The sequence below is a fragment of the Lytechinus pictus genome, chromosome 3 (genome assembly GCF_037042905.1).
Source record: "Lytechinus pictus isolate F3 Inbred chromosome 3, Lp3.0, whole genome shotgun sequence".
Taxonomy (NCBI): Eukaryota; Metazoa; Echinodermata; class Echinoidea; order Temnopleuroida; family Toxopneustidae; genus Lytechinus; species Lytechinus pictus.
Genome location: NC_087247.1, coordinates 16173918 through 16200107, shown reverse-complemented (window position 1 = coordinate 16200107; position 26190 = coordinate 16173918). Strand labels below are relative to the sequence as shown.

Below are 26190 nucleotides of genomic sequence, written 5' to 3'. Positions count from 1 at the left end.
TCCTATCATGTTGTGTTCAAAGAGAGAGCTTTTACTATCTAAATTTAGTCTCTGGCAGAAAAGAGCTTTGCGATGGTTATGTGGTCTAACATTGAGCAACTGTCCTCAGTTTACTAGGTAGTCTTGGTGGGAGAATATGCCTAAGATGTGCTTTGGGTTGGAGTCTCTGTCCCCCCCCCCCCCCCACTAAGAAAAAACACCACCACTCTCCTGAACAGCTCGGTTGCATAACTCCTTTTCTGACATGTAGTTTTCCTTCCTTTGGATGCCTGTGAACTCCTCTTGTTGGAAATCAAACCAATTACTTTCGCTTATCGCTCTTTTGCTCAATACACTTTTGCCCCACTGTGTTTCACACAAGTCTACCCCTCCATTTTATTCATTCCTCAAACAATGCTAGATCAATTGTAACAAATTTAAGAAACAGAATACAAGTATAAGATCACAAGACCTTGTGATAATGAAAAATGTATTTATGATCCACCGCTTCCAAATTTCATAGTGTATACATTATGCGTCTGTACCGGCAGACGTGTGTATGTTAACCTATCTGACAAAGAAAAATACAAAAACAGACATATGGTATACCCCTTGGGAGTAAACCAAGAAATTCTCATTACTGAATGACTTTTTTTAATCAGCGATTGATTTTTTTGTGAGATTAATTCAACAGAGGTAGCAATCAATTGCCCATGGAAGCAATCTACTAGATTATACTATCAATTACCGAAAGGAACTAGAAAGAGAAAGATATATATGGTAATTGGTATGACATGTATTTTAAACATTGTAGAAAATGATCAAGATGTGACTTCAGTTTGCTCTCTAAAAACCAGCCTTCTCTTCATTTTTCTGGTTTATTTAATTTCCCTTATATATTTCTCTTCCATCTCTCTCTTTTTCCTAATTTTTAACATAGAGGGGGGGGGGGGTCATCCCTGTACCCCATACCCTGTTGCTGCCCTGTAAAAATGAGACAAAATCAGAGTTGTAATATTAATGTCATTTGTATGTGAGAGGTGCACTTAGAATAATACATAATAACTCAAGTAATGTATTTCTTGAGATCTATCATTAACATCAACCATTTGCTAGTATTACCCATAATGCCACTGATATACATCAGAATAACTTTTCTCTTTAAATCACACACGTTAATCAGAGGTAAGTAATTCTATTATAAAACACCGGTTGAAAACGACAATGGTATAAATTCGATATAAAAAGGATGATATATATACAGAGCTGCCAAGTTGTATCTTGCATTTTCAGTATTCTTATCTCCCAAAATCAGTATTTTGACAAAAAAATCAGTATTTTTACCGTGTGAGATAAATATTTTGTATTTTTCCCCAAAAAAGTGTATTTCATAATAAAATGCTTGGCGCACTTGCCCATCACGGCGCTCAAGCTGCATGCAAGCTAAAATGTGCACTGCTCTTGCAGATGAAAAAAAACAAAACATTGAAACTTGTGTATATCTCACCCTGGTTTTTACAAAATGATTGAAAAAAAAACAAGTTACCTGAAATTACATTGATCTAATAACCATATTTGTGTACGTTTCATGAAATAGAGACATATAGAGATGATTTTTCTCAATAAATTTCGATTTTGTAAAAAAAAAAAAAAAAAAAAAAAAATATTTTTTTTTTTTTTTTTTTTTTCAAAATACAAAAAACGTATTTTTTAAAGAAAAAACGTACTGCCGTATTTTGGTTGCAAAAACGTACTAAATACGGAAAAATCGTACTACTTGGCAGCTCTGTATATATATATATAAAAACTAAGATTTTATAATATACATGTATGTACATCTATAACATATTGCACAAATATACCATGAAGCTCAAGGATCTGACTAAAACTATTCACATTGAAGGAACATCAATAGGACCCTCCTCCGAGGGCCTCGGGAGAATGATAATATTGATGAGTATGAATAGTTTCAGCTTGTTCCAGAATGGGCCATTGTATATTTGTTTTTATATCCCTTCAACCTGTATCATTCCTCATCACTTCATCAGAAATAATTAAGAAAAAAAAGGCACAAGTTATGAACATTTTCATCCAAGTTTTCAGATATGCTGCTATCTAGCTAGTAACCTTAGGATGCCTGTAGTAGGGAGCCAGGCTAGGGACACCCAGTGAATACTGGGGCTTAAAATGGACTAAGCATGACAGCAAAAAGGAAAAATTATAATTTCATGGGAAACTGTTCTTTTTCTCCTTGTGTATATTCTCAATGCAAAAATCTTAAGTTAAGACGAGGGATAACAAAGGGATTAGGAGGCATGAATATCTGTTGTTTTATCAAAATGACAATACAGGCTTGAAATGACTTGCTCCTACGATCCATTTGTCTTAGTTATGATAATAGGTTTCATATTACAACAAATTCGCAACTGAATAACTGTTCAGATGACATCAAGTTATCAAATATCAGAAAATTAATATGTATTCCTAAATCAACTTTGACAACGATGGTATCCTGAAATGAAATGAATAAACATAGAAATTGAAAATATCCTTTCAAAAGGTAATGTTTCACAGATTCATAAAGATTTTTAGTACTGAAAGGGATCGTATGTCCCAGTATTACTGAAAGACATTTTTCAATCATTCAAAAATATACATGAGCTATTGATTCTTAAAACATATAGATGCCTAGATATAACTTAAAGGCAACTTTTATTTTTTTAATTCATATATGTATATTAGCATCAAATGATGTTGTACAAAATCAATGAATTAAAAATTGTTAGTGTATGTTTAAAATAAATTTGCATAAATGACAAAAACGGCAATGAATTTTTCTTAGGAAATCTAAGAACTATTGTAAATGTCATAAGCAAGAAAAATCATATTCTTCCCTAGATATCTGAGGACGTTAGGGCCCTGATAATAGTAATGTAAGTAATTAAGCACCCTTTATGGTGGTATCAAGAGAATGACTCCTATCAATACAGAAATGGGAGAAAACAGTATCAGAAGACATCGTGGCAAATAAAAAAGTTTGTCTTAACCGTTGGCTTACCCTTTCCGCTGAATATTTTGCCACAAAATTGTCTGAAGTAGGAATTCTGTATATGTCATTTATATAAATATGTATATTCCAAAATTATTGGTTACTGGAATTGGCATTCAATGCATTCGAGTCATTATTTATTTAAAAAAATATATATATCATTACATACTCAATGGTCTTCATAATATTTTCACAACTTTGTGTTTTCTTTTGGTGAGTCTTCCATGAAGTCCAAAGTTAAAAACATATTATAATTGATTTACTAGTAATTATAAATGTTCAAGTAAATTTTTCATCATTTCTTAAATATAACTTCCAGTCTGTTCAGATGAAATTGTGTGTGGATGATGAACCATGGTCATTAAGAGAGCATTGACTCAGGAATATGCCCTCTCAAGTCAGATACAAACATGTAATACAACAATGAATAACTGTGACAGTACGCCCCCAAAAAAGTAAATTAACTCTGCTTACAAAAATTTATAGATTTTTGATTAAGTTTAAAAAAGGCAGATTTGTGACAGTTGATCAACAATAAATACTTGACTTTATAATATACAGGACATTCATTAAACTTCTTTGAATATGGAAAAACAAGGTTTGAAGTTTGGGGTTTACTTATTACATGACAAGTAAAGTGCTGTGCAAGCTGGATTAAACTTCCAGCAGTTTTGAGGATAATGGTCCACATTTGTAACTTTTTTTCTCCAGTTTACGACTTGAGATTTTGACAATACGGAGAAGATGAGTTACTATTTTAAATAAGCTTATTTTCTAAAATATGATTTTCAAAGACTAAATGACTATTTTGGCTCATTACAGGGAATCCTGCCTGGCAACTTATTGTTGGTTTCGAGGTGGTCACAATTTGCAGCGCTTGATAAACAAACACTCTGAAACTGAATTAGATTAAAGTGTAGTCTATGCTGCTGTAGGTGCGCCCACTTTCAGCATACCCTTTTGTGACCGATTGCTGAAATTGTTATTACGTGTGCTCATGTATTTGTGCTCGCCAGCAGGAAACTGAATGAGGGCTCCTTCGTACGAGGGTGGGGCGTTGTTTAGAAGGTTATTCATTTCATTCTTCTGTTGCACAGACTGAGCACCGCAGACATTCTGGTTCTTACACCTGAATAAAAAAAAAATACAATCAATAGATAATGAACACCACAGGAAATTGGGTGTTTAAATCTGAATTTGATACACACAATGTTTGATGGAATACACTACAGACACGCTACTTCTTACACCTGAATGTGATTGAAATGGTCAATAGATTAATATATAAACTGACCCATATACTACACACACTTAGCATTACAAACTGATTGATAGGTTAACAAAAAATAATAATAACTAGCACAGTATCTTCTATAAAAATATGAAGAAAGATCAGACCCAACACCAAAGATTTTAATTCAACAAGTTACCTATTTAAAAAAAAAATGTTAGGACTCTCATTAAATACTTCTTTTTTCCTATTCCCGATTCATTTCATTATTCTCTTTTGGCAAGTGTTTTTCACCAAACAGTAATTGACAACCTGAGTGAGTAGGACAAGGGATCAAATGAATTATACTTACTCATAGTAACCAGAGCTAGCCATGTTGATAGCCAGATCTTCAGGAGTGACTTGGCTAGGATTGTTAGTAAAGTAGATCCAATGAACCTCAGCATCTGCAAACATACTGTTAGCATCGTTGAATGGGGTGGGATAATTCTCCATGGTATTACTCATCTGAACAAAGTTACTGCGATCCGTTCCTGAGATAAATTCAAATTAATACGAAGAATTGCAACAGTGAAAAACTGAAAACCAAATTATTTAAAAAGAACGTTTATCATTTGTTGTTTCACAAATATATAAGTGAGACTTCCAAGACAAGACAATGTAAATGAAAAGTATCTTTAATAAATTCTAAGTAAATATGCTGTATGTAAAGGCTGTCGCACACCTTACAACGCATCGCCATGAATATTCATTAAGTGGGCTGATCTCATGTCCCCAATTTCTTTTTTCTTTATTTTATTAAATAAAATCTTTAATATATAATATTTTCATACATGTGTGCAGGGTAGGAATTCATTTTTTTAGGGGCTATCTTCTCTTGACATTGGGGCAATTGCATAATATGGGGGCTATTTTTTTCATTTTGAGGACTACTTTTAACCCTAAATCTCCCGGGGTATTTTAATTCTTGTCATTCCCGGGGGGGGGGGGGGCCATTATGGCCCCCCCTTAAGATCTCAGCCGCGGATTGCGCAATCACAACGAAAATTTGCACGATGGTAGAGAATGACGTAATCTACGCAGTTGCATTGGTAAATTTCACTGAATTCATATATTTCTATTTTATATGAATTAATTATGCTAATTTATTCATGAAATCATACTTTTTGCTCTGATTCACTAAATTTAGCTCCTAGAATGCTATTTTTTGTGAAAATATTCTTTATAGCATTCCTAACAATTGTGAATGAAAAAAATTCTGGTACCAAGACCGATTTCTTATGTATTTTATTGTTTTTTCGATGGAAATCGTTCCAGACTTAATTCTGATCATAAACAAGGCAAAATTAATTAAGTTTAATCAGTAAAAGTAGAAATAATGATACATTTATGAATTTGGCTAAATCCACAATTTGCATTGGATTTGTACATGAAATCACGTTTATGAGCAATTTTGGGTCTGACATGCACTTACATAATGTTGCGTAATGTCGTAACCGCGTACCCGGGCGTCACAAATTTGGTCTCAAAATTTGTGCGAGACTTGAAAGTAAAAAGTCAGTGAGCGTCTAGGTCAAAAAAATTTGCGCAGCAGATATATCGCGAAAATCGTCGAGGGGGGGGGCCATAACCCCGGGAGAATTAGGGTTAAGGGGCAACAGGCAAACATCATTCTGCCATAGTTAGAATATTGATTTTTCTAAATAATCTTGAACATTGTTTGTGACAGATCTTGGTACGGCTATTAATAGAATGGCCAAAGCATGCATTTTGAGGATTTTTTTTTGGGGGGGGGGCTGCTTGGGCTCTTGTGAGGGTGAAATCGCCCGTTGCCCTCATGCGTGTCCTATATTACATGTGTGTATTATATGTCTCCATTATACTAAAATAATTTTTTAAAACTGAAATTGAAGGATTTTGTGCATACTTGTGAATTAAATGAATATTTTCTTTAAAAATGCAAATTTTCAAAATTTCGGGGGGGGGGGCACTACCCCCACCCCCCCTGTGTACGACCATTGGCCCCTTTACATAATGGTTTTTAGCAAAGAGTAACATGTTAATGATATTGATGATAGTCATCCTTATGACAAGGGGCGATACCTACCTCCTTGGCCTTCTCCCGCATCGCCTGTTTGTCCGTCTCCTCCTGGAGCATTGTTGTTATGACGATTAGAACCTAGAAAACAAATAGAGCACATTGTTGATACCATAACAATCTATTGCTAACAAATGTATTTCAATACAAGTTTGGTTCACTGATATTTAAAAAAGTACACTCCACTATAAATCCAATATTGCAATGTTTAAAATGGGTACGATAAAGCACATGTTTAAACCTAAGTGCACATTATAAGAAAAAAGTGCAATAATCCATATTTCATATACAAAATAAAAAAGAAAGAGTGAGTAGGTGACATTACCAGTTCTCTCATTATCACATCCTAATGAGGATGTGCATATAAATGTTCTGTTAAATTAAGTGAAACTTTAAAAAATTTTAAGTTTCATAATTTTTTTGTTACATCTAATTTTGTAAAATTTTCAGTGTCATGTTTTGTTTAATTTTTTTAATCTATTCATTAAAATTGCTTGGGGTTAACTTGACCTTTAAAGATTTTCCCTGTAAAAGAACGTTGAGATATTTATAAGCATCGTCATTTAAACATCAATACCCCAAAAAAATCATTTCCCAAAAACTGTGCTTCGTCTTTAATTGATATGGCTGCATGATATAGCCTATTTTAGTTGAAATATCACAATATCACAATATATACCACATTTTATGAGCAAATCTTAACATAAATGTTCAAGTAACGTTTTTCCTTCCAATAACACTTATGTTTTAGACACATCAAGTTTAATGAATGGGGATGATACAGGGTTAAACCAGTACCCATTAACCTCACCTGGGTTGACTGCAGCCTAATATAGATCAATTTCTTGCTGAAGGATACTATGCCGTGATTTGAACCCACAACCCTCCTTTTCAACTTCTATAGACTAACCCACTAGACTTCAACGCTCTACTCACACATATAACTTGTTGTGTTTTGACTTACCCGTCCACTGTATATGTACCATGTCTTCTGGAGTGATTTCTAATCTATTTGGCATGAAATCATACTCCACAGCTGGGTATGTCTGAACGATGTTGCCTCTCTTCCCTCGTACATTCAAATTGTAGATCTTAGCAGCTTGTATTTCTACAAAATACAAAAAAAGGTAAGCTTTATATTCTTAACCTTCTTCACAGAAATGCACTCAAAATATCCTTCCAAAATCAGAGATGCCAACTTTGAGATGCCAAATTTTCTCGACCCTTGGGGCTGGGGTCCAGCTCTGGGTTACTAGAAGCTCTATGGTTCAATCTGAGCTTAAATTTGCAGTATTTTACAAGTTTCATAAAGAAAAAACAACCACTGTTTTACTTAAAATTTACACATAAATATTGAATATTCCTTTTTCAATAAATGGAAAACAAAATACAACTACAAAAAAAGTGAATAGCCTCTAGCAGTCTCGCCTGCATTACGCGATTCAATACAGCAGCAGTGCTGACTTTGAAAACAACTAAGATGAATAATTTTCACAAAAATCACCATTCACTTGATAATAAAATACTATGTTCATTAACCCTAAATGATCTTTGGTCTTGATCACGTGCCCCCAAGACTCGTGCAATACAATCAGTGATACTTGATTACCCGTATGTCCATGTTTCATGAACTCGATCCATAAACTTTCAAATTTATGATTGCAATTCACCAAATACCCCAAACATGCCCAAAGTTCATTGACCCAAATGACCTTTGACCGTTAAAATGTGACCTGAAACTCATGAAGGATGTTCAGTGATACTTGATAACTGTTATGTCCAAGTTTCATGAACTAGATGTTACATGCATGATGGCATTTCAAAACTTCATCAATGGTAAGAGGGTTGGCATTTCTGCAAATTTTACACTATTGAACTATGTATTTAAGGGAAGTTTTGACATTGTATTATGAGTGGAAATATTCTTAAATACTGGAAATCTGAGTCAATGCTTACAATGTAACAAGCCGTTTTGTTTGTTTTATTTTTGTTTCTTTCTTAGCAAGAATGTGCAAAATCTATGAGTGTAAAATTAAAGCTACATGCATCTAAAGCATGTTTTAATCTCAAAATGTTGGTTTAGTTTCAGAATATTAAGTAAATATATATACAATCACACTTGGTTTCTAGTAAAATGCCGCAGAAATAAAATAATAGATTTTAAAAAGAGCGTAGCTCTCAAAAATGAAAGGTCACACTCTTCATCAGTTCCCAAGATCTGACAAAAAAAAGAGAATTCAAAATCTGTTTCTGAAACAGTCGTGAAAAACATGTCAGAATAAGATTCAGTTGACAACTGGAACTTCATTAAAGTGTGGCACATGTTAACCAAGGTTCATTTTGGGGGCCTGCCCAATTCCTCTGGGCTTAAAACATTATATGTACATAATAAAGCTATTATCATACATGCATGTACAAATTTCTTCTTAACTTTGAGTTTCTAAAAAATTGAGAATGTTGAGAAGCTAGCCTAATATTACCTGCAGTCTGTGGACGAGGCATGACCTTGAATGCATGAGATCTATCTTGGAATACCCTACCAAACTGAGCTGTGTTGATTGCAAGACGAAGAGGAGTATTATCAGCTCCAATATTTACATAAGGGTTCTGCTGTACTGGAGACTGCACGTTATTGGCACTGCAAGGACAATCAACATTAATGGCAATTATAATCAGATAAGAATAGGTATTTGTTCACGTTGAATGCACCATGGATCAGTAATGACCTAGCATGTGTTGACAAGTAGGATATGACTTTGAAAGGAAGAGTTCACAGATTAAATTATTATAATAGTACACAAACTAATAATCATTAAAACATTGTGATTAACATCCCCACAGTATCAGAATGGTCTCATTTGAGCAACATATTTTAAAACATTTTTTTCACTCGGTTACCATGACAATGCAGTACCAAGCAGATTTTAACAATGTGTCTTACATATTTTCATTACAAGAACAGTATGTGTAAAACTGGGCCAAAATAGAGGGAGTTGTTCACTATGCCAGATTGTTCCCTAATTCATTGTCATTATATGCTGTTACCATCCATTGAAATACAATCTTCAAATGAATAGACTGTTTATAGCAAGCCTTATGAACAATAGGCAATAACAGAGGAAGTAGTTTGATCTGTAAGACTTGTAAAGGACTGATCTAGGGAATGATAGATGATATTTTCATTAGCTTTTATGAGAAAGTTCCTTTTTTTTTCATGTTCATATTAATATCCTATACAACACAGAAAAGTCTATGTACTGAGGAGCATGAAGAGTTTGATACTTCAATGTCAAAATCAAGTTGCACAGAAAATTGGTCAAGATTTGTTCAGGATCCGACAATCTTGTTTGAGAAAGAGATGGCAACCAGATTTCTTCTGTGTGCTTGGTAATTGTTTCTTTCACCAAATGTGTAAATCAAAAGGGATCCAGTTTCAAACACAATTTGCTGTGCAAACAGTTTCAGGACTCAATTTTCATTAGTTGTAATCTGACGGATCCAGTTTGAATTTTGTCTCAAGTTAAAGAGGAGATTTCACTCATTTCATAAATGTCAAATTTTCACTAAAAATACATTTGATGATTGAAATCCAGAGACAAATTATAGCATGATAGAATTTTTTCACACAGAAGCATCTATAGGCAATCTAGATCAGTAATACTTACGTGTCCTGGTTTTGTGCAGATGTTGTGTTCCATGGATCATAATCATCAGTAGAAATATTGTATCTATACAAAAAAATAACACAATGGCAAACATAGTCATTACTTTACAACAGACTTCATAAAATAAAAGTGAAAGGCTGTTTTACCTTCATGTGGCATGACAACTAGAACCATACAGAAATCAATTCAACCTCTCTTACACATCCTACCCATGACAATCAGTTTGTGGAAGATAATCCTGACATATAAAATAATTTAATAAATGTCTTCACAGAGTACGATAATGGGCAATTCCATAGGTTGGTGGACATGAGCTCAATGTGTCTTTGTACTGTATACCCTATCTGAACAGTAACGTGAGTAACCACTTTATCTGCACCCCTAGTAAAAACCATGTGTTCTTTATTTTTGAATTATATACAAAGTTTGTCTCCCTAATATACTTCTTTGAAATGGATATAATCAACTTTCATAAAAGCCTTGTATGATGACACTTTTCACTTATGTCGACTTTTCATTTAATGCATGTCCAAATCATGTAACATGAGTAATCGACACATTTCAAAGATTTGCCAGGAGCATAATAAAATTTCAGAAGTTTTGTTTTTATACAAAGGATAGTCAGACTGTGTACTTTGTTGTGATAAAGAGATGTTTAGTTCCTATCAATAATAATGGAGTTACAGCTCCAAGTATGAGTCAAGGTGTCTCCAAATGTAACGTAACCGTGGAATAGCCCTAATGCTGTTATTTCCATGTCAAGTCTAAATTTATGCAGTATTGTTAATCACAGAAACCATCCATTCTAATCTACCAAGGATAGGATATGCCAAAGCTTTGATTATCAGTTATTTGACCAACTTTGTTTCTTTTCCTTTTTATCAATAGTCCCTTGCCATAATATCTACATATATTTGCTTTGTATTTTTGTTAAAATAATGCCATGCTTTAATCTTCAAGTTTTTCTCAGTGAAGAAGGAGTCCCCTCTCACCGTAATCTCATGGCACATCTCATTGTATTCTGAGAAGGAAAGTAAGGAAGAGTCATGGTATAACGGCTAGCTTCTCCACCACGGGTGTTTCCATTGTGATTCACTCTCGTCCAAGGAGCTTGTTGGCAATCGGGAGCCTGCAGTGCCACCAGGCATTCTTCATCTTGACCGTTCCAAGGCCGACCCCAGACATAAGTCACTCCATTACCACTGGCTGCATTGCAAGCTTGCTCTGTGTTTAGGTCTAGAGACGGAATTAACAATCAATGCTCAGTATGCTGTTATGCAAAATTTAAACAATCAAGTAAATCCTTAAGAACCTGAACTTTGCCTGAGCATGGCAGACATAGCAACATATACACAGTAGTATTGGTTGGAAAAGCTTTCTTGTGATGTTTTTGTTTTCCAGTTGGTAATTTATTATATAATATTGGATTTACTTGAGTGGTATACCAGATATATTCATGCTGATCAATGCACCACGAAAGAAATCCAATATGATTGCATACATATAAATCATTTTCCATTACAACAGCAATGCTAATATAATTTTCATAATTATGACTTCGTCTTCGTCATATAGTATCATTACACATTGCAGTGCAGTTTATTGCATGTGTTGTCTATTCCGCGGATTTTGGTTGGATAATGGTCTCTCGGATTTGAATGATGGAAGAATATTGCACTCTTCTTCTCCATTCATATGGGTAATGGATTGTAAAACACATTGGATATACATCTCAGCCATTCTAGACTCCCATTTTTGGAAGCCATCTTGGAGTTTTGGACATACTGGACCACTGACTGTCCTTGTAACTAGTCCCATTGTACTACTTGACCCTTAAAGCCATTGAAAAGAAACCAAATTAAAGACACTAATGTAAGAAATAGATGAATTATGGAATTTTAGGCTTCGGCAGCCAATTTGGATACCATCTTGGATAGCTGTATCAATAGATCTTTTTACCCCCTTAACCATGGAATATGCACAGAAATAGGATATCAAGGGTGGATAATGAGTGAGTTATGTTAAGGGACCCCTCTGTAAGACAGCCTTGATATCAACGCTGAGTAGGGCAATCCCTCTGTATTTTTACTGATCATTTCTTTGTTATATATATACAGTGCGTCCCACAAAAACGAAACCGAGGTTTATAGATGATTTATCATGCCTTAATTGCAAATACAATATACAAATGACCTATCATTGTAAAGCGTAGGGTCTCCTCGTTCATTTGAAATAAGATAGATTATTCCTCATTCATGCATGAGTGAGCAAAAACAATTTGAAGAAAGGAAACCAAAAAGTCACTTGGCGGCCAGTATCTGAGTTTAAAAAAGAAAATCACATTTTTTTAAAGTTCAATATCTGTTCTTTAATTTGATACTGAATTACAGAAAACGGTCAAGAAATAACAAAGTTCTGTTTGTTTGAAATAAGGTTTGAATTCCAATAATTTCATAAAGTGAAGAGGTTTTACAGGATAGCTTTTAGACTTACTTGACACTCCATTTTGTTGATGATCAGCCATGCAGAAAGTCTTTTGTTAACTGTGCGATAGCTTCGGTGGGAAACCGGTGAAAACATGTATGTTTCATGAAATTATGGAAATACAAGCATTGTTTCGAAGAAACACAGCTTTGTTATTTCTGGACCATTTTCTGCGATTTAGCTATCAAATTAAAGAGCAGATATTGAAATTTTAGGTTTTTTAGGCCTTCTTTTTAAAATTTTGATACCACCCACCAAATGACTTTTTGGTTTCCTTTCTTCAAATTGTTTTGCTCACTCTTGCATGAATAAGGAATAATCTGTTATTTCAAATGAAAGAGGAGACCCTATGCTTTACAATGAAAGGTCATTTGTCTATTGTATTTGTGATTAAGTTATGATAAATCATCGCTAAACCTCGGTTTCGTTTTTTGTGGGATGCACTGTATATATCATTGTTATAATTTTTAATCAATTGACAGAAAATAAATACAAAACAATACAATGTCCATTTACAACAAATGTAGCGACCATCTTGGAAAAAACAACATTTTCCCGGATGTGGATTTCGGTATATTTTAGTATGTTATTCCTGATGTCAAATAACAGTAAAACTCTTTAATATAAAGATTACTTACTCCCAGGTGCTTTTTCTAGGTAGTTGACAAATGGCAGCCATTCTCCATCATTTGCAGTACAATCAGCCTCATTGTTGTAGCGTGATGCATGTTTACGTTGACCATTATTAGTGTAATATTCTACACACTCATACTTCTCCTTAACATTGAAACTCTCTGCCTGATAATATCTAAGGAAAAGAAAAGAATCAATGAATGGAGTCTCAATTAATCAAATCTATACATCAATAGAGACTATTGGGGAGTTGCAAGGAACGGTCATCCAAACCGTCACATCACACATAAGACAGTGCAAAGCCATTTCAGAGAAAATCAATTTCAAAATGTCTACACTTTGTTCCCCTGCCTCACAATATAATCACTGCTCGAAAATACATGGTTGAAAAGACCAAGACAATTGCTTGACACTGGTATCTTTATTTTTACACAAAACCAAGATTCAGAGAAAATATCGCAAAAGGGCTACATGCTTGCAATTTTGGTTTGAGCGGTTTAGATTTCCCCTGTACAAAAATGCCATAGGGGATACAACAATCCTGACAACTTTTGTATCGCTTTTTCACGTGTAAAGTCAATGCAATGCCAATACGACAGTTTGGCTGACCGCGCATTTGCATATTATAAGTGCACGCAGCTGTTGTTTGCTTTGCTACAGTACAAGTTTCCAATGAGATTCGTGAATTTCATCCACAAATTGTATGGCATCGCCATGAAAATCACCTCATATCTCAGAAACTAAAATAAAATGCTGCCTAGAAATTTAAGTATGTATAGAATAGGACGTTTACTTTCAATTTCTTTTTTTTTTTGGGGGGGAGGGACACCAAAATTGACCGATACGACAGTTCGGATGAATGCCAACAAATTGATTGCAAGTCAACTTTAGGTACTAAAATCAATTACAAGTCTTTTACATATGTAATTGATTAATAATTTATAATCAATTGCTTGTCTGCTTCTTGCCTTAACAAGAATTAATTTGTTTGCTTTAGTTGAAATTGGTCTTTCACTTTTCTTGCAACTATGAGAGGGAGTGGGCATTAAGGAACCCCTCTATGAGAGGGATGGGCCACAAATGCACCCCAGAAATGAGTGGGAGTGGGTATCAAGGTACCCTACTTTGAGAGGGAGGTATATTTAAGGACCCCACTACGAGACGGAGGGGGTATTAAGGCATCCTCCCCATGAGAAAGAGTGGTATAATTAAGGCACCCAACCATGAATGGGAGTGGGTATGAAGGCATCCCATAATGAGAGGGAGAGGGTATTAAGACACCCAACTATGAATGGGAGTGGGTATGAAGGCATCCCATAATGAGAGGGAGAGGGTATTAAGACACCCAACTATGAAAGGGAGGGGGTAAATGCACCCCACCACGAGAGAGAGAGAGATAGGCAAAATGGCAATGCAAGGCCAACAGGTGGTTCCTAATGAAAGAAGCGCAGCAGTTAAAAAAAAAACTTATATTTTCATTTTTGTATGTATTCGAAATAAAATTGATCACCATTTAGAACTTTCATTAACTGTCCAGAAAAAATGTTTTGACATACATGTACATGTATGATCAAACTTGTAACTCAATGTTTTCACCCAAATTTCATAATGACCAAATTCACAAAACTTTATGATAAAAAGGGTAAAATGTTCACTTTCACAAGTTTCATTGAAGAAAACAAGAAAAACTTGAGACCTCTGAAAAATATCATACATCCACCATGTGCTAAAGTTACACAGCATAAGGCTTAGTATGGATCGAGTGAACATAGCTCTTCAAATCTGAATGAAAGCAGTAAACTTACTCGCATTCAGAGACATCTCCAACCAAGATGGCTGCATCTCTCCATTGAGTTGGATGCCAGTAAGGGTAATAATCACGTTCCTCTGGGCATTCATAACCTCTCCTCTGTCCATTTGGGTTCTGACGAGTGAAGATAGCAGAGCTGTATCCCTGATTGTTGTTCTTTAGTTTCTGGTCAGCAGTAAAGAGACCTAGAATAAAAAGAACATTGTGAGATCTCACAAATATTGTAGACTAAAGCTCTTCCTTATCACAGTAATAAGAAAGAGCTTGATGCTGATATCCCATGCTCTCGGTAATCATCATTATGTTATGGACATTGTTATTGCCAGTAACAAGAATCATTATCATTCTCCTCCTCCCCTTCATTATCGTCATCATCCCTATTACTAATTGTCATCATATTCATCATCATCACCATCTTCATCATCGCCATCAGCTTCATCATCACCATCATCATCATCCCCATCACTAATTGTTATCATAATCATCATTCATCAAATTCATCATCACTGCCATCACAATCATCTGCATCAGCATCATCATCGTCATCATTTATCACCATCATCATCACCATCATCATCATCCTTATCATCACCATCATTATGATGATCATCATGATCATCAACATCATCACCATCACCACCATCATCATCACCATCATGATCATCACCATCATGATCATCACCATCATCATCATCATCATTATCATCATCATCACCATCATCACCGTGGCATTGTCCTTCCCAAGGGACTTCGACACTCAAGCATTAACTAATTAAAAACCAACAGGTTATAAATGATAATGGTCTGTAATTTCCCTGAGCATGAGTACATGCACATCAACTAATTTCATGCAAATATGGAAAGAAGACAAACTGACTTTGATGAATACAGACAAAGTATCAACTACATCCATGAGTCATGAGTCATCCAATTTCAACAATGCTATCGATGAATAATTTCCTTGGTGACTAATTTCTAATCCTTCCCATATGAATAAGGAATGTCATCTTCCTTTGCATAACACATTTGAGATAAATACAGCAATAAAATACAAAATAAAAACATCTCTATGCCTTGAAAAACCAAAATGTTTTCTATCACACATTTATCAAGACCATCTGTAACACTTTCACAAATACGTGTAGATTAATTACACAAATAATAATAAATAACATCTCCTTTCCTGGAAGTGGGGAGGGGGATACCTGTGCATGGATATATAGTTCAGTATCTCTGGTTTAGTTTAAAGAACCAGTCTATGACTGATTTAATTTGGGAGAGAACCAGTTCTATACTTATCACCAGCCTATTTAATGGAGAAGGGGGCAAATAGGATTTCCTTATATACTTTCACGATAAAATGAATGTTACATTTCTGCTCTCAGCTCATGTAGTACAATAATTTCAGAAACTAAAAATCTGTCATTTCTTAGTGAAAGCAAGCTTCATGAAGTAAGGGCTAGAAGGTATAGTTGCCATATATATATAAGAAATTACCATAAATGTAATGAGAAAAGTGAACGGTAAAAATGGACGTTTAAAATTTGTATACAATGCTGTTAACTACATGAACAATATAGTAGTTGTTTAAAAGTTTTAAACACCCATATTTGAGAATTAAATATTAAAAATTAAACTTTGTTGTTTAATATTTTAATCACTTGTTGAAACTGTTTAAACAACTACTGCAAGGTTCATATAGTAGACAGCATTGTATACAAATTTAAACAGCGTTTTTTTACCGTGTAAAAATGTTCTTGATTTAGTTGTTAGAATTTGTGAGTCATGAGTAAGGTTTAGGTCAGATATTTAAGCAACATACCTAGTTTTGTTCAAGAGTAAGGGTTGACCTACCGTGTCATCCCCTAAGCGTGATCTCATCAATCTCCATTGCCATCATAGTAGTAGTAATAAAAGTTTTAATCTGATATAGTTCTACCACAAACACCTGCGGCCCACCCCTCCTTTACTTGCTTGACTCTATTCTGTGAATCCTCCTCTCTCAATCAAACCCTCCTACTCTGTTCCATCACTTGCTTCTAGCCATGCTTCTTACCTGCATTTCTTTCTCGGATGTAACAAGCATCATATGCTTCCCATTGTTCTTGAAGAAATCGGTTGGCTTGGACGTTATTGTTCTTCCTGTTTGCAGCTTGATTTTGATTTTCATTTGCATTGTTTCTTGGCTGGTGGTTCTGAGTGTTTGTATTCTCGCCATTCCTAATAGTGTCATCATCTCCTATTAAATGATAATAAAGGCGCATATATATGTCATCCATCTAAAACTAATGTTTTCCATGGTGCACTATATTATTACCCCAGATTTAGCTCAAGCTGCATTCAAGCGCTCAGTGCATTCAAGGAAGTAATACTGCTGGGTACCAATTCACCTCTTCTGGGTTGAGTGCAGCATAATGTGGGTAAATTTCTTGCAGAAGGAAATCATGCCATGGCTGGGATTTAAACCCATGTCCCTTTCATTGAAAGATGAGAGTAAGAACCACTTGACCATGATGCCCCATTGAAGTTTGGATTTGAAAAAGGCAATACAAATTATATTCTCAACATTATAGATCTTGTATGTCATATTTTACAAAGCTTTATATGTTTTGGGCTGTTAAAAACTACAAAAATGTAACAAAAAATATTGAGGACAGCTAAGAGAAAACTCTTTTTTTTTTAAAGAGTTACACATCAAAGTGAGCGACAGCTTTGCCTCTTACGTTTACTTGATGGGAAACTGTTGCCAACTTGCCATGATTGCCCTCGTATAGAGGTGTACTATCCTACCTTGTGGTGTATTTGCATCTGGTTGGCACATGTACTGGATGACAATGTTACAATTTAATTTATGAGGGTCTGTGTCTTCTGATCCACCACAACCATGTTGATTGGTCCATTCTAAGGTATAGAAACTCTTCCCTGCATCATTCTCCATCGTCTCATAGTTAGCACTTGCAAAATATTGCTGGAATGAGCAAAGAAGCCACATGGAACAAAGTTAAAGTCACACTTCAAGTTCTATAAATAATTTAAAATTAATACATTATATAATTATCGATAACGATTTTCATTACTGAAATACTTCAGAACAAAAAATGTCACCCTTTAATTTTTCCCATTAATCAAAATGAATGATGAACTACTTTTTTTTCATCTTTAGTTGCACATATTTCTTCTTGATCACAATCAATGATATCTCAGCTATGCATTGTATGAACTGAATAGTTTAATTTCACAAATTTTAAGGACTATATTTATTTTTCACTTCCTGATATACATGAAAACATAGTGTAATAAATTCCCCCTACATGAAGTAAAATTGCAATATATTGAAATTAAAATGTATTAGAACTTGGAGTAGCCTTGACAGGCTAATTACTGTACATGTACATATAGTATTTCTCTTTTTATTGATATCACAATATCACTGTACATGTATATATCTCTTGTACAATTGCTCATATTTCATTTCTGTATTTGTTTACCAAAAATATATTTACAAAAATATATGAAATTGAATAATAAAGCTAGAGTAATAAAGACTGTATAAAAAGAAGAAACTTCCAATCAATAAAAGAGGACAATAGAAACAAAAAGAAAAGATGAGAAAGAGCAAGAGCATACTCTGGAACTTGTGGTGCATATCGCTTTGAATATTGTTTACAGGAATATTACAGTACATGACCTCACACATGGTATGTGTACACCCATGTGTGTCTTGTTTTATGTACTTAGACTGTATGAAAAAAGATGAGGAGCTTATCGAATGAATATATGGATGAATATTGGCTTTAGAACAATGATCCCAAACCAAATTCATATTAATTAAATTACATTTGAAGGGGGCATATTTCTATAATTTAGTAAAAATGGAAATCAGTTATGAGGGCCAACAAATCTTGAAAGCAAATGAGAGGGATATTGAGGCCAATAAAAAAGACATCCAAAACCATGTCCTTGGTGGCTTGTACAGGTTGCATGGCATCCAATGGAAAGACTACATGTAGTACATGTAGGTATATAAAACCACACAAAATGAATTCCAAGTAATCCAGGATATCCGGGTCCCTCTTATAATCTAAACATGACCCCAATAATTGAACCAGTTGTTAGCAGAATTTAATGACAAATAGGCTCTTGTCCAATCAAATAACAGGATTTTGGTAGCTTATAACAATACCCTATAATGACGAAAGTTGGAAGAATCAGATTCATTTAACCTGATGATGAATCATCATTGCTCATTAATTTTCTCAACTCTGTTAAAATGAATTTGATAGAAAGGAAGTTTTAATGACTCATAAAATGGTAAGTCAGGGAGACAATATATATGTAGTTAATATGATCCTGGCTAAAATGTGGGCAGGTGGTATTATTGGTTTCATAATCTTTGGCATTATTCATTTCATTCTATTCACTTGATTTACAATTGGTTAGTCTACTTCTCAGGTATATGACTAATTTTCAAAGTTTGAATTCATTTCTGGATAAAATGAATCCCACGTGCAAACTTAACCAAAAGTGAAAAAAATATGATATTCCAATTTTTATAAGATTATTAGTTGTTACAGTTCCTACATTTATTGTAAGATGGAAGGTTAGAAGTAGTTCAATATTCATTCAAATATATACAAAGTTCCAAACATGGTTAAAGTAATCAACATCCAGCTTTTACTAATGAAATTAAATTACAGTAACTTTCTCAACTTTCCTTTTTGTTTCATGGATGGTTTAATAGATTACTGGTCATTTTTATGAACTCTTTGGCCCAAATTCATTAAAGATGTCCAATGCTGATGCACGCTTTTGTCACAGTGCGCCCACTTGATGCCTGTTGCCATGGATAAGTACATGTACGCTATTTTATTCATGAATCCACTGTTTGAAGAGTAGAATCATGTGGACTCATGAATAAAATAGCATGGATATCCACAGCAACAGGTGTCAATTTGGCGCACTGTGACAAAAGCGCGCATCTGCCATCAGCATTGGACATCTTTTAATATATGCGGTATGAATAAGTGTAATTTATGCAGGAAATCTGCATAAACCAAGGGTTCAACCGATGGTTTTGAAAACCACTTTGAATGAGGGCCTTTATGATTATGATCTTTCTTTCAAAGTGTTTCCTCTAAATTCATATTCTATATTCTGAAAATGTTGTGGGTACAATGTATGTTAAGAGAGAGTTTGTAATTTACAACAGTAATTTACGCTGCATGCAGCCAAAAGTCTGAAAATGAACAGACTACATTGTACTGTCTTTATCCTTCCCCCATCATGACTATCAAACATCTATAATTATATAGTAACTTTAGGAGTAAATTAGGACATCCTATATTGCATTTATATTTTCATTTATTGTAAATCAACTTGAAGGAACAGGTGTTATTAAAAAATGTTAAAGGAGAATGAAACCCTTGAAACCAGCTGAATCCATATCAAAGAGAAAAATCAAAGAAACATATTGTTGAAAGTTTGAGGAAGATTGAATGAATAGTTAGAAAGTTATGAGCATTTGAATATTGAGATCACTAATGCCATGTAGTTCCTCCAATTGGCAATGCGACCAAGATCTGTGATGTCACACACGTACAACTCCCTCATTACTTTAGTACTTATTTCACTTATATTCTCACTTTTATAGAGTCTATCACAAGGTGAGGTGTTCTCTTTATGAGAGGACAAGTACAGAGGTTTCACAACATTATATCATTGATGAATCGTTTGTCATATGATTAGAATGAGCAAAAAGAGATGTTTTGGGGTATATTTTCAGTGTCCAAAAGGGGAGAGTTGTTCATCTGTGACATCATAGAACTTGGTCGCATTGCCAATGGGAGGATCTCCATAGCATTAGTGATCTCGACATTCAAATGCTCATAACTCTTCTATTGCTAGTCCTATTTTACTCCAACTTTTGTTGATCTTATTCTTTGATTTTTCTGCTTTCACAAAAGCTAACTTGCTCCAAGAGTTTCATTCTCCTTTAAAAAGTCAAAGGTAATGTACAAGATTTTATGTTCCATTATCGTCTCTATATCCCTATTGAGCTTCTAACACAATAAAGAACTAATACTGTATTGTTGTATGTACAATGAATGTAATTTTGGTTTTAATTAGTTTTCAAGAAATAGTTCCAAGATCCCCTGACAACTGATGATGTTTTTATCTAATCAGTACAAGGAAGTAAATGAAGAGCAATCAACCATTTAAGACCATTGTCCTCAAAATACTGAGTGAGTCAGGGATAATGAGACATTGTCAAACTCACTATTATGTTCAATAAGCATGGTGTTAGGATTAGAAGCCTTTCATCTTGTCTCTATCTTCCTGCTTCTTAACTCCTAGACATTCATGTTTGTTCTGTTTCCTGATGATAGATTGCTAATGATGTTTCTTGAAAGTAAGTCAAATTAAAGTAAGTGGCACCATTGTCCAATGCCTTTTGTGTCAACTAGAAGAAACTTCCTGGTTGATGATTGTAAACAACTTCCTGCAAAATTACATCAGAGGGGTGGGTGTGCTAGTGGTAAACTGACAGAAAGTGGTCCTATTCCTCTTTTCTGAACAAGTAAAAAAAATAAGACTAGGATTCAGGATTCTAAAAGACTGGAAGCAAGACTTACCATTCTATATTGGTTTTGTTCTTGAGTGTTTCCTTGAGCATTTATTTCACCAACATTGTACCCTCCTCTGTTGTTGTTCTGAATCAAAACAAAACACACACAAAAAAAATATGATACAAACAACAAGACCAATGAAATGAGTTAAGTACAATAACTTTAGATCACAAATGTAATGGCAACTCTGTTTACTACTAATAATATTCCACTTTTATACAGCACTTTAATAAAACATCAGAACAATGATACACATTGCATCCCAATCTCCAGGAGCAATGGCAATTCAGCGGTAGACCCATGGATAAAAACATTCTAAATCAAATTTCATGAAAATCTCTATCATAATCGGACCTACTTCCTGTTCAGGTATACACTCTAAGATTGACCTTTACTTGCTGGGTTAAACTCATGAATGGTGTCATGAGCATATTTTAAAACAGGAAGGCAAAATATATTCATTTAGCCAAACCCATTCCAATCTTTTAATTTGATATGTAGGTGATTGACAAAAGTGTATGAATATGATTGGCCATCTGACACTTATTCTAGTGGGGGCAACTACTGAACTTCCTTTGCCCAAATTGGGAAGAAATATTCATGACTGTGGAACTACATGTAACTAACTACTGGGCGGAAGTATTATTTTACTGTTTCAGGTGATGAATTTGATCCTGTCAGGAGATGTCTTTATAAATGCCAATTTATTTTTTAAACGAGCTGGTTGAGGTACCCTTTTCTGGTCAGATAAGGAATGTCATATATCCTATCCACTGGTAGTGGACCTTCAAATTTCATCTTTCTTTTTTATGAATATTTTAACAGTGCCATTTTAACACATGAGTCTATGGGAAATGTTTCACACTCATGAAACCGGATCTCCTGTGGGCTTGAAAGGAGGGTAACAGAGTACAATTACATGCTCTGCCCAAATAAATGTGTTTTGTGTCTACATTTTGATGTGAATCCACAGAAGTACAAAATGAAATGACCAACCTGTGAATCAAAGGCTCTGTTAGCATTCTGTCTATTTGCTGATTGCTCATTGAGTCTGTTATTAGAACCTCGAGGACTATGAAGATACACATCTCCTTGTACCCTCAAAACAAGCGCAAGTATGACGAGATAAGCTTCCCTTGGTATCATCTTTACGGCTCCTGAAGATTGGGGGAAAAAAGTGAAAATTACCTTTAATGATCATTAGATTTATTTAATTATAACTCACAATTTATCTGGGGAAAGTTTCTGACAACCGTTCTTACAGCGTAAGACGTCATCAGTCTCCTCATTTGCATACCGACAAGGATGTGCATATTACTGTTTTGTGAAATTAAGTGAAACTTCAAAATGTCATAACTTTCTTATTTTACATCCGACTTTGATCAAATTTTCAGTGTTATGCTTGTTGGAATTTCCTCTTTTTATTCAAATCAAATTTTTGTTGGAGTGGACTTGTCCTTTTAAGTTGAAACTTCCTTCACACTTGTTTTGTTTTGATGCATTAGATTCATAAAATTAATATTAATCAATAATAATCAAAACCTCAGAAATCAAGTAATCATAGTAGTTGAGGAGGGATCAACGAACACATTAATATTGAACAAATTGATCCCAAAGAAACAAATCAATATTTTCAAAATTGTCAATTTTTGTAACATTTAGTTAATCCATGCACGAACACATTGATGTTGAACAAATTGATCCCAAAGAAAGAAATCAATATTTTCAAAATTGTCAAATTTTTGTAACATTTAGTTAATCCATGCTTTCAAACTGCCTAGAAATATGAGGCTGACAGTCATATTACATATTATATTAAGTTGTTAATTAAGTTTAATTAACATTCTATCATTCAACTCATCCACCGGCTCCGCCACCCCTGTTACTTCAAACTTAATGTGCTATGGCTTTTGTTCTTGACATTGTATTGATCTACTTTATAATTTAGCCTATAGTGCTAGATTCACTGCATTAGCATACCATAGTCCTACTTGTAGATTCCCCACAGGCAGAATGGTTGCAGTGAGATGCCTAGATCTACATGTAGGAAAGATTCTGAATCATACTACTTGGACTATAACTGTTAATTTGGCAAAATTAATGAAAAGAAAATTGGTATTAGACAAACTGGTTATGAGAAGAAATGGTCATAGCCAAACTTTGGTTCAAATGGTGATGGTGGTTAGAGACGAAATGTTGATGGATGCCAAATGGAATAGCATAATTAGATTTAATTAGAGTTTTAGACTAATAATTAGTTTTTATAATAGTTTTAGCCTATAATTATAAAATGAAGCCATTGATAGGGTAGGCAATGGCACTAGATTTGTGCTGTAGACATGTGTCCAAAAAGTCAATAGGTGAGTTGGCCTCAAATTATATTGTAGTTTAATGTAGTGACATCTTCACATTTTCTGACAGACAAGTTGATTATCTATCAATGTGACATGTTTCCATGGCTCCTCACAGAGGCTCAAACAGTCTAGGTCAGCATAAAGACTTTAAAATGCCCATTTTTAGCCACTACCACTAGCCCACACAGTATAGCCTATACTATAGGGATGGACCAAATATGCTACATGCATTTCCAGGCACATTTTATGGAGTATTTAAAGGAGAATGAAACTCTTGGAGCAAGTTAGCTTTTGTGAAAGCAGAAAAATCAAAGAATAAGATCAACAAAAGTTTGAGTAAAATAGGACTAGCAATAGAAGAGTTATGAGCATTTGAATGTCGAGATCACTAATGCTATGGAGATCCTCCCATTGGCAAAGCGACCAAGATCTATGATGTCACAGATGAACAACTCTCCCCTTTTGGACACTGAAAATATACCCCAAAACATCTCTTTTGCTCATTCTAATCATATGACAAACGATTCATCAATGATATAATGTTGTGAAACCCCTGTACTTGTCCTCTCATAAAGAGAACACCTCACGACCTTGTGATAGACTCTATAAAAGTGAGAATATAAGTGAAATTAGTACTAAAGTAATGAGGGAGTTGTACGTGTGTGACATCACAGATCTTGGTCGCATTGCCAATGGGAGGATCTACATGGCATTAGTGATCTCGACAATCAAATGCTCATAACTTTCTTATTATTCATTCAATCTTCCTCAAACTTTCAACAATATGTTTCTTTGATTTTTCTCTTTGATATGGATTCAGCTGGTTTCAAGGGTTTCATTCTCCTTTAAGCCTTATTTTTCACTACTTAGGAAATTTTGAGGTAAGGTTTGGGGAAGATGTCCATATGCACCCCACCAAAAATAAGAAAAAAGATTGTTGAGAGTTCCAATTTGTTCACTACAGATTTTTCTATCATTTTTTTTTACTGTTGTTTCTTATACCTTAGTCGGGACTCGAACTAACCTCATTTTATCTGCAGTCAAGACCTCCTCCCGCTATGTTAGCAAGAAGCGCTGATACCAGAAGGGGTATTTTAACGATTCAGCCGATAATTCAACTAAAAATACTCACAGACCCTGTACTGACTAAATAAACCGATGTGTATCGTGTATGGACTATTACACGCACTAGATCCTGCTCGAAATTTGACGGAATGAAGCCATATTTTGGTATGTATTTCCACTACCCCATCATATATGTTCTAGGGCTAAATATATTATTCTGAACCTTCTCCATGTTTTTATTTTCAATTTTTAGTATTGTGGGGGGTGCATGAACCCTTGGCCTTGCTGGTAAGACTAAGACAGAGCAATGTCTGTGATAACAATGCTAATAAAGAATATATTAAGGTACTCTAATGCTTTTCAGTAGAAATTCTGTTTCGTTTTTGTTGTTGTTGTTATCTATAAAATTTTAATAGGGCCTACCTAAGCTGAAGTAGATCATATGTCTACCATCATGAACATATTGAAGTTTTGAACTTAATTGGTACTGATGTCATGAGTGGACAAGTACTGAACTTCTGAAGTAGCAGCATAATAATAGAGATATGAGTATAGACAAAATGGCAATTAACCATCATGGCCCCGATGGCGATGAGATGGTCAATCCCTACTCCCTAGACCAAAAGCTTCAGCAGTTCAGTCTCTGTTATGTTGGTTTTTCAGCTGAACTCCGTTGGCTTCACTCACCAAATACATGACACATGAGGAGAAATTAAAAAAATAAAAAATGTTAAAAAACTCCTCGAAACAGACGGCTGCCAAGTCAATCCCTAGTTCTACGCACATTCAACTAGATATATAATCTAGTATGAACTGCACAGTGCAGTGAAGCACAGCTATGCGTGTATCTGATCTGAGACTGAGTACGTGGGGCTAGAACTCACTTATATCTATTTCTATAACTAAAAAGTAAGCTAAGACTTTGCAAATTTTGTGTTTACATTAAAAATACATTAGAAACATAATAATGCTACTCACATATACTGCAACAAGCTGGTTCGTGATCGACTGCCGATATATTATTACTTCAGACAGCTACCTTGAATCGTTCACTATATACTAGTATTCGCAAGATATATTTTCAGTTGAGTAAAAAAAAAGTAGTTCCAGTGATAGTGTATCGAGTAGGCGGGGCTAGCTGTTCTATCTCCAACAAAACTGAGGTGGTTCTTGCTGGATGACGTAATTGTCACCAC

At 34.6% G+C, this 26190-nt stretch overlaps 1 protein-coding gene across 2 annotated transcripts; it reads right to left on the bottom strand.

Moving 5' to 3' along the window:
- Positions 1-452: 452 nt before the first annotated feature.
- On the bottom strand, positions 453-26190 carry LOC129257727 (protein DD3-3-like). Of its 2 annotated transcripts, XR_010292961.1 has the most exons (15): positions 25973-26154; positions 22572-22732; positions 21582-21659; positions 17740-17917; positions 17006-17188; positions 14945-15134; positions 13145-13314; positions 11015-11258; positions 10023-10085; positions 8838-8995; positions 7322-7465; positions 6367-6438; positions 4612-4792; positions 1788-4157; positions 453-1245 (listed from the first exon to the last, which is right to left on the bottom strand). XR_010292961.1 is itself a non-coding variant. In XM_054896119.2 (14 exons), the coding sequence occupies exons 2-14, from the start codon at positions 22719-22721 to the stop codon at positions 3950-3952; spliced, it is 2019 nt and encodes a 672-aa protein (XP_054752094.1). In that variant the 5' UTR covers positions 22722-22732; positions 25973-26190; the 3' UTR covers positions 453-3949. The 2 variants fall into 2 exon arrangements, 1 of the variants encoding a protein (XP_054752094.1); XM_054896119.2 differs by having other exon boundaries at positions 453-4157; positions 25973-26190.

Coding starts and splice junctions, on each gene's coding strand:
- LOC129257727 (XM_054896119.2), bottom strand. CDS start 22,721: ATGATACCAAGGGAAGCTTATCTCGTCATACTTGCGCTTGTTTTGAGG. Junction 7,466..8,837: donor GCCTCGTCCACAGACTGCAG/GTAATATTAGGC, acceptor TGTATTTTGTAG/AAATACAAGCTGCTAAGATC. Junction 4,158..4,611: donor GCTAGCTCTGGTTACTATGA/GTAAGTATAATT, acceptor TTTTTTATTCAG/GTGTAAGAACCAGAATGTCT.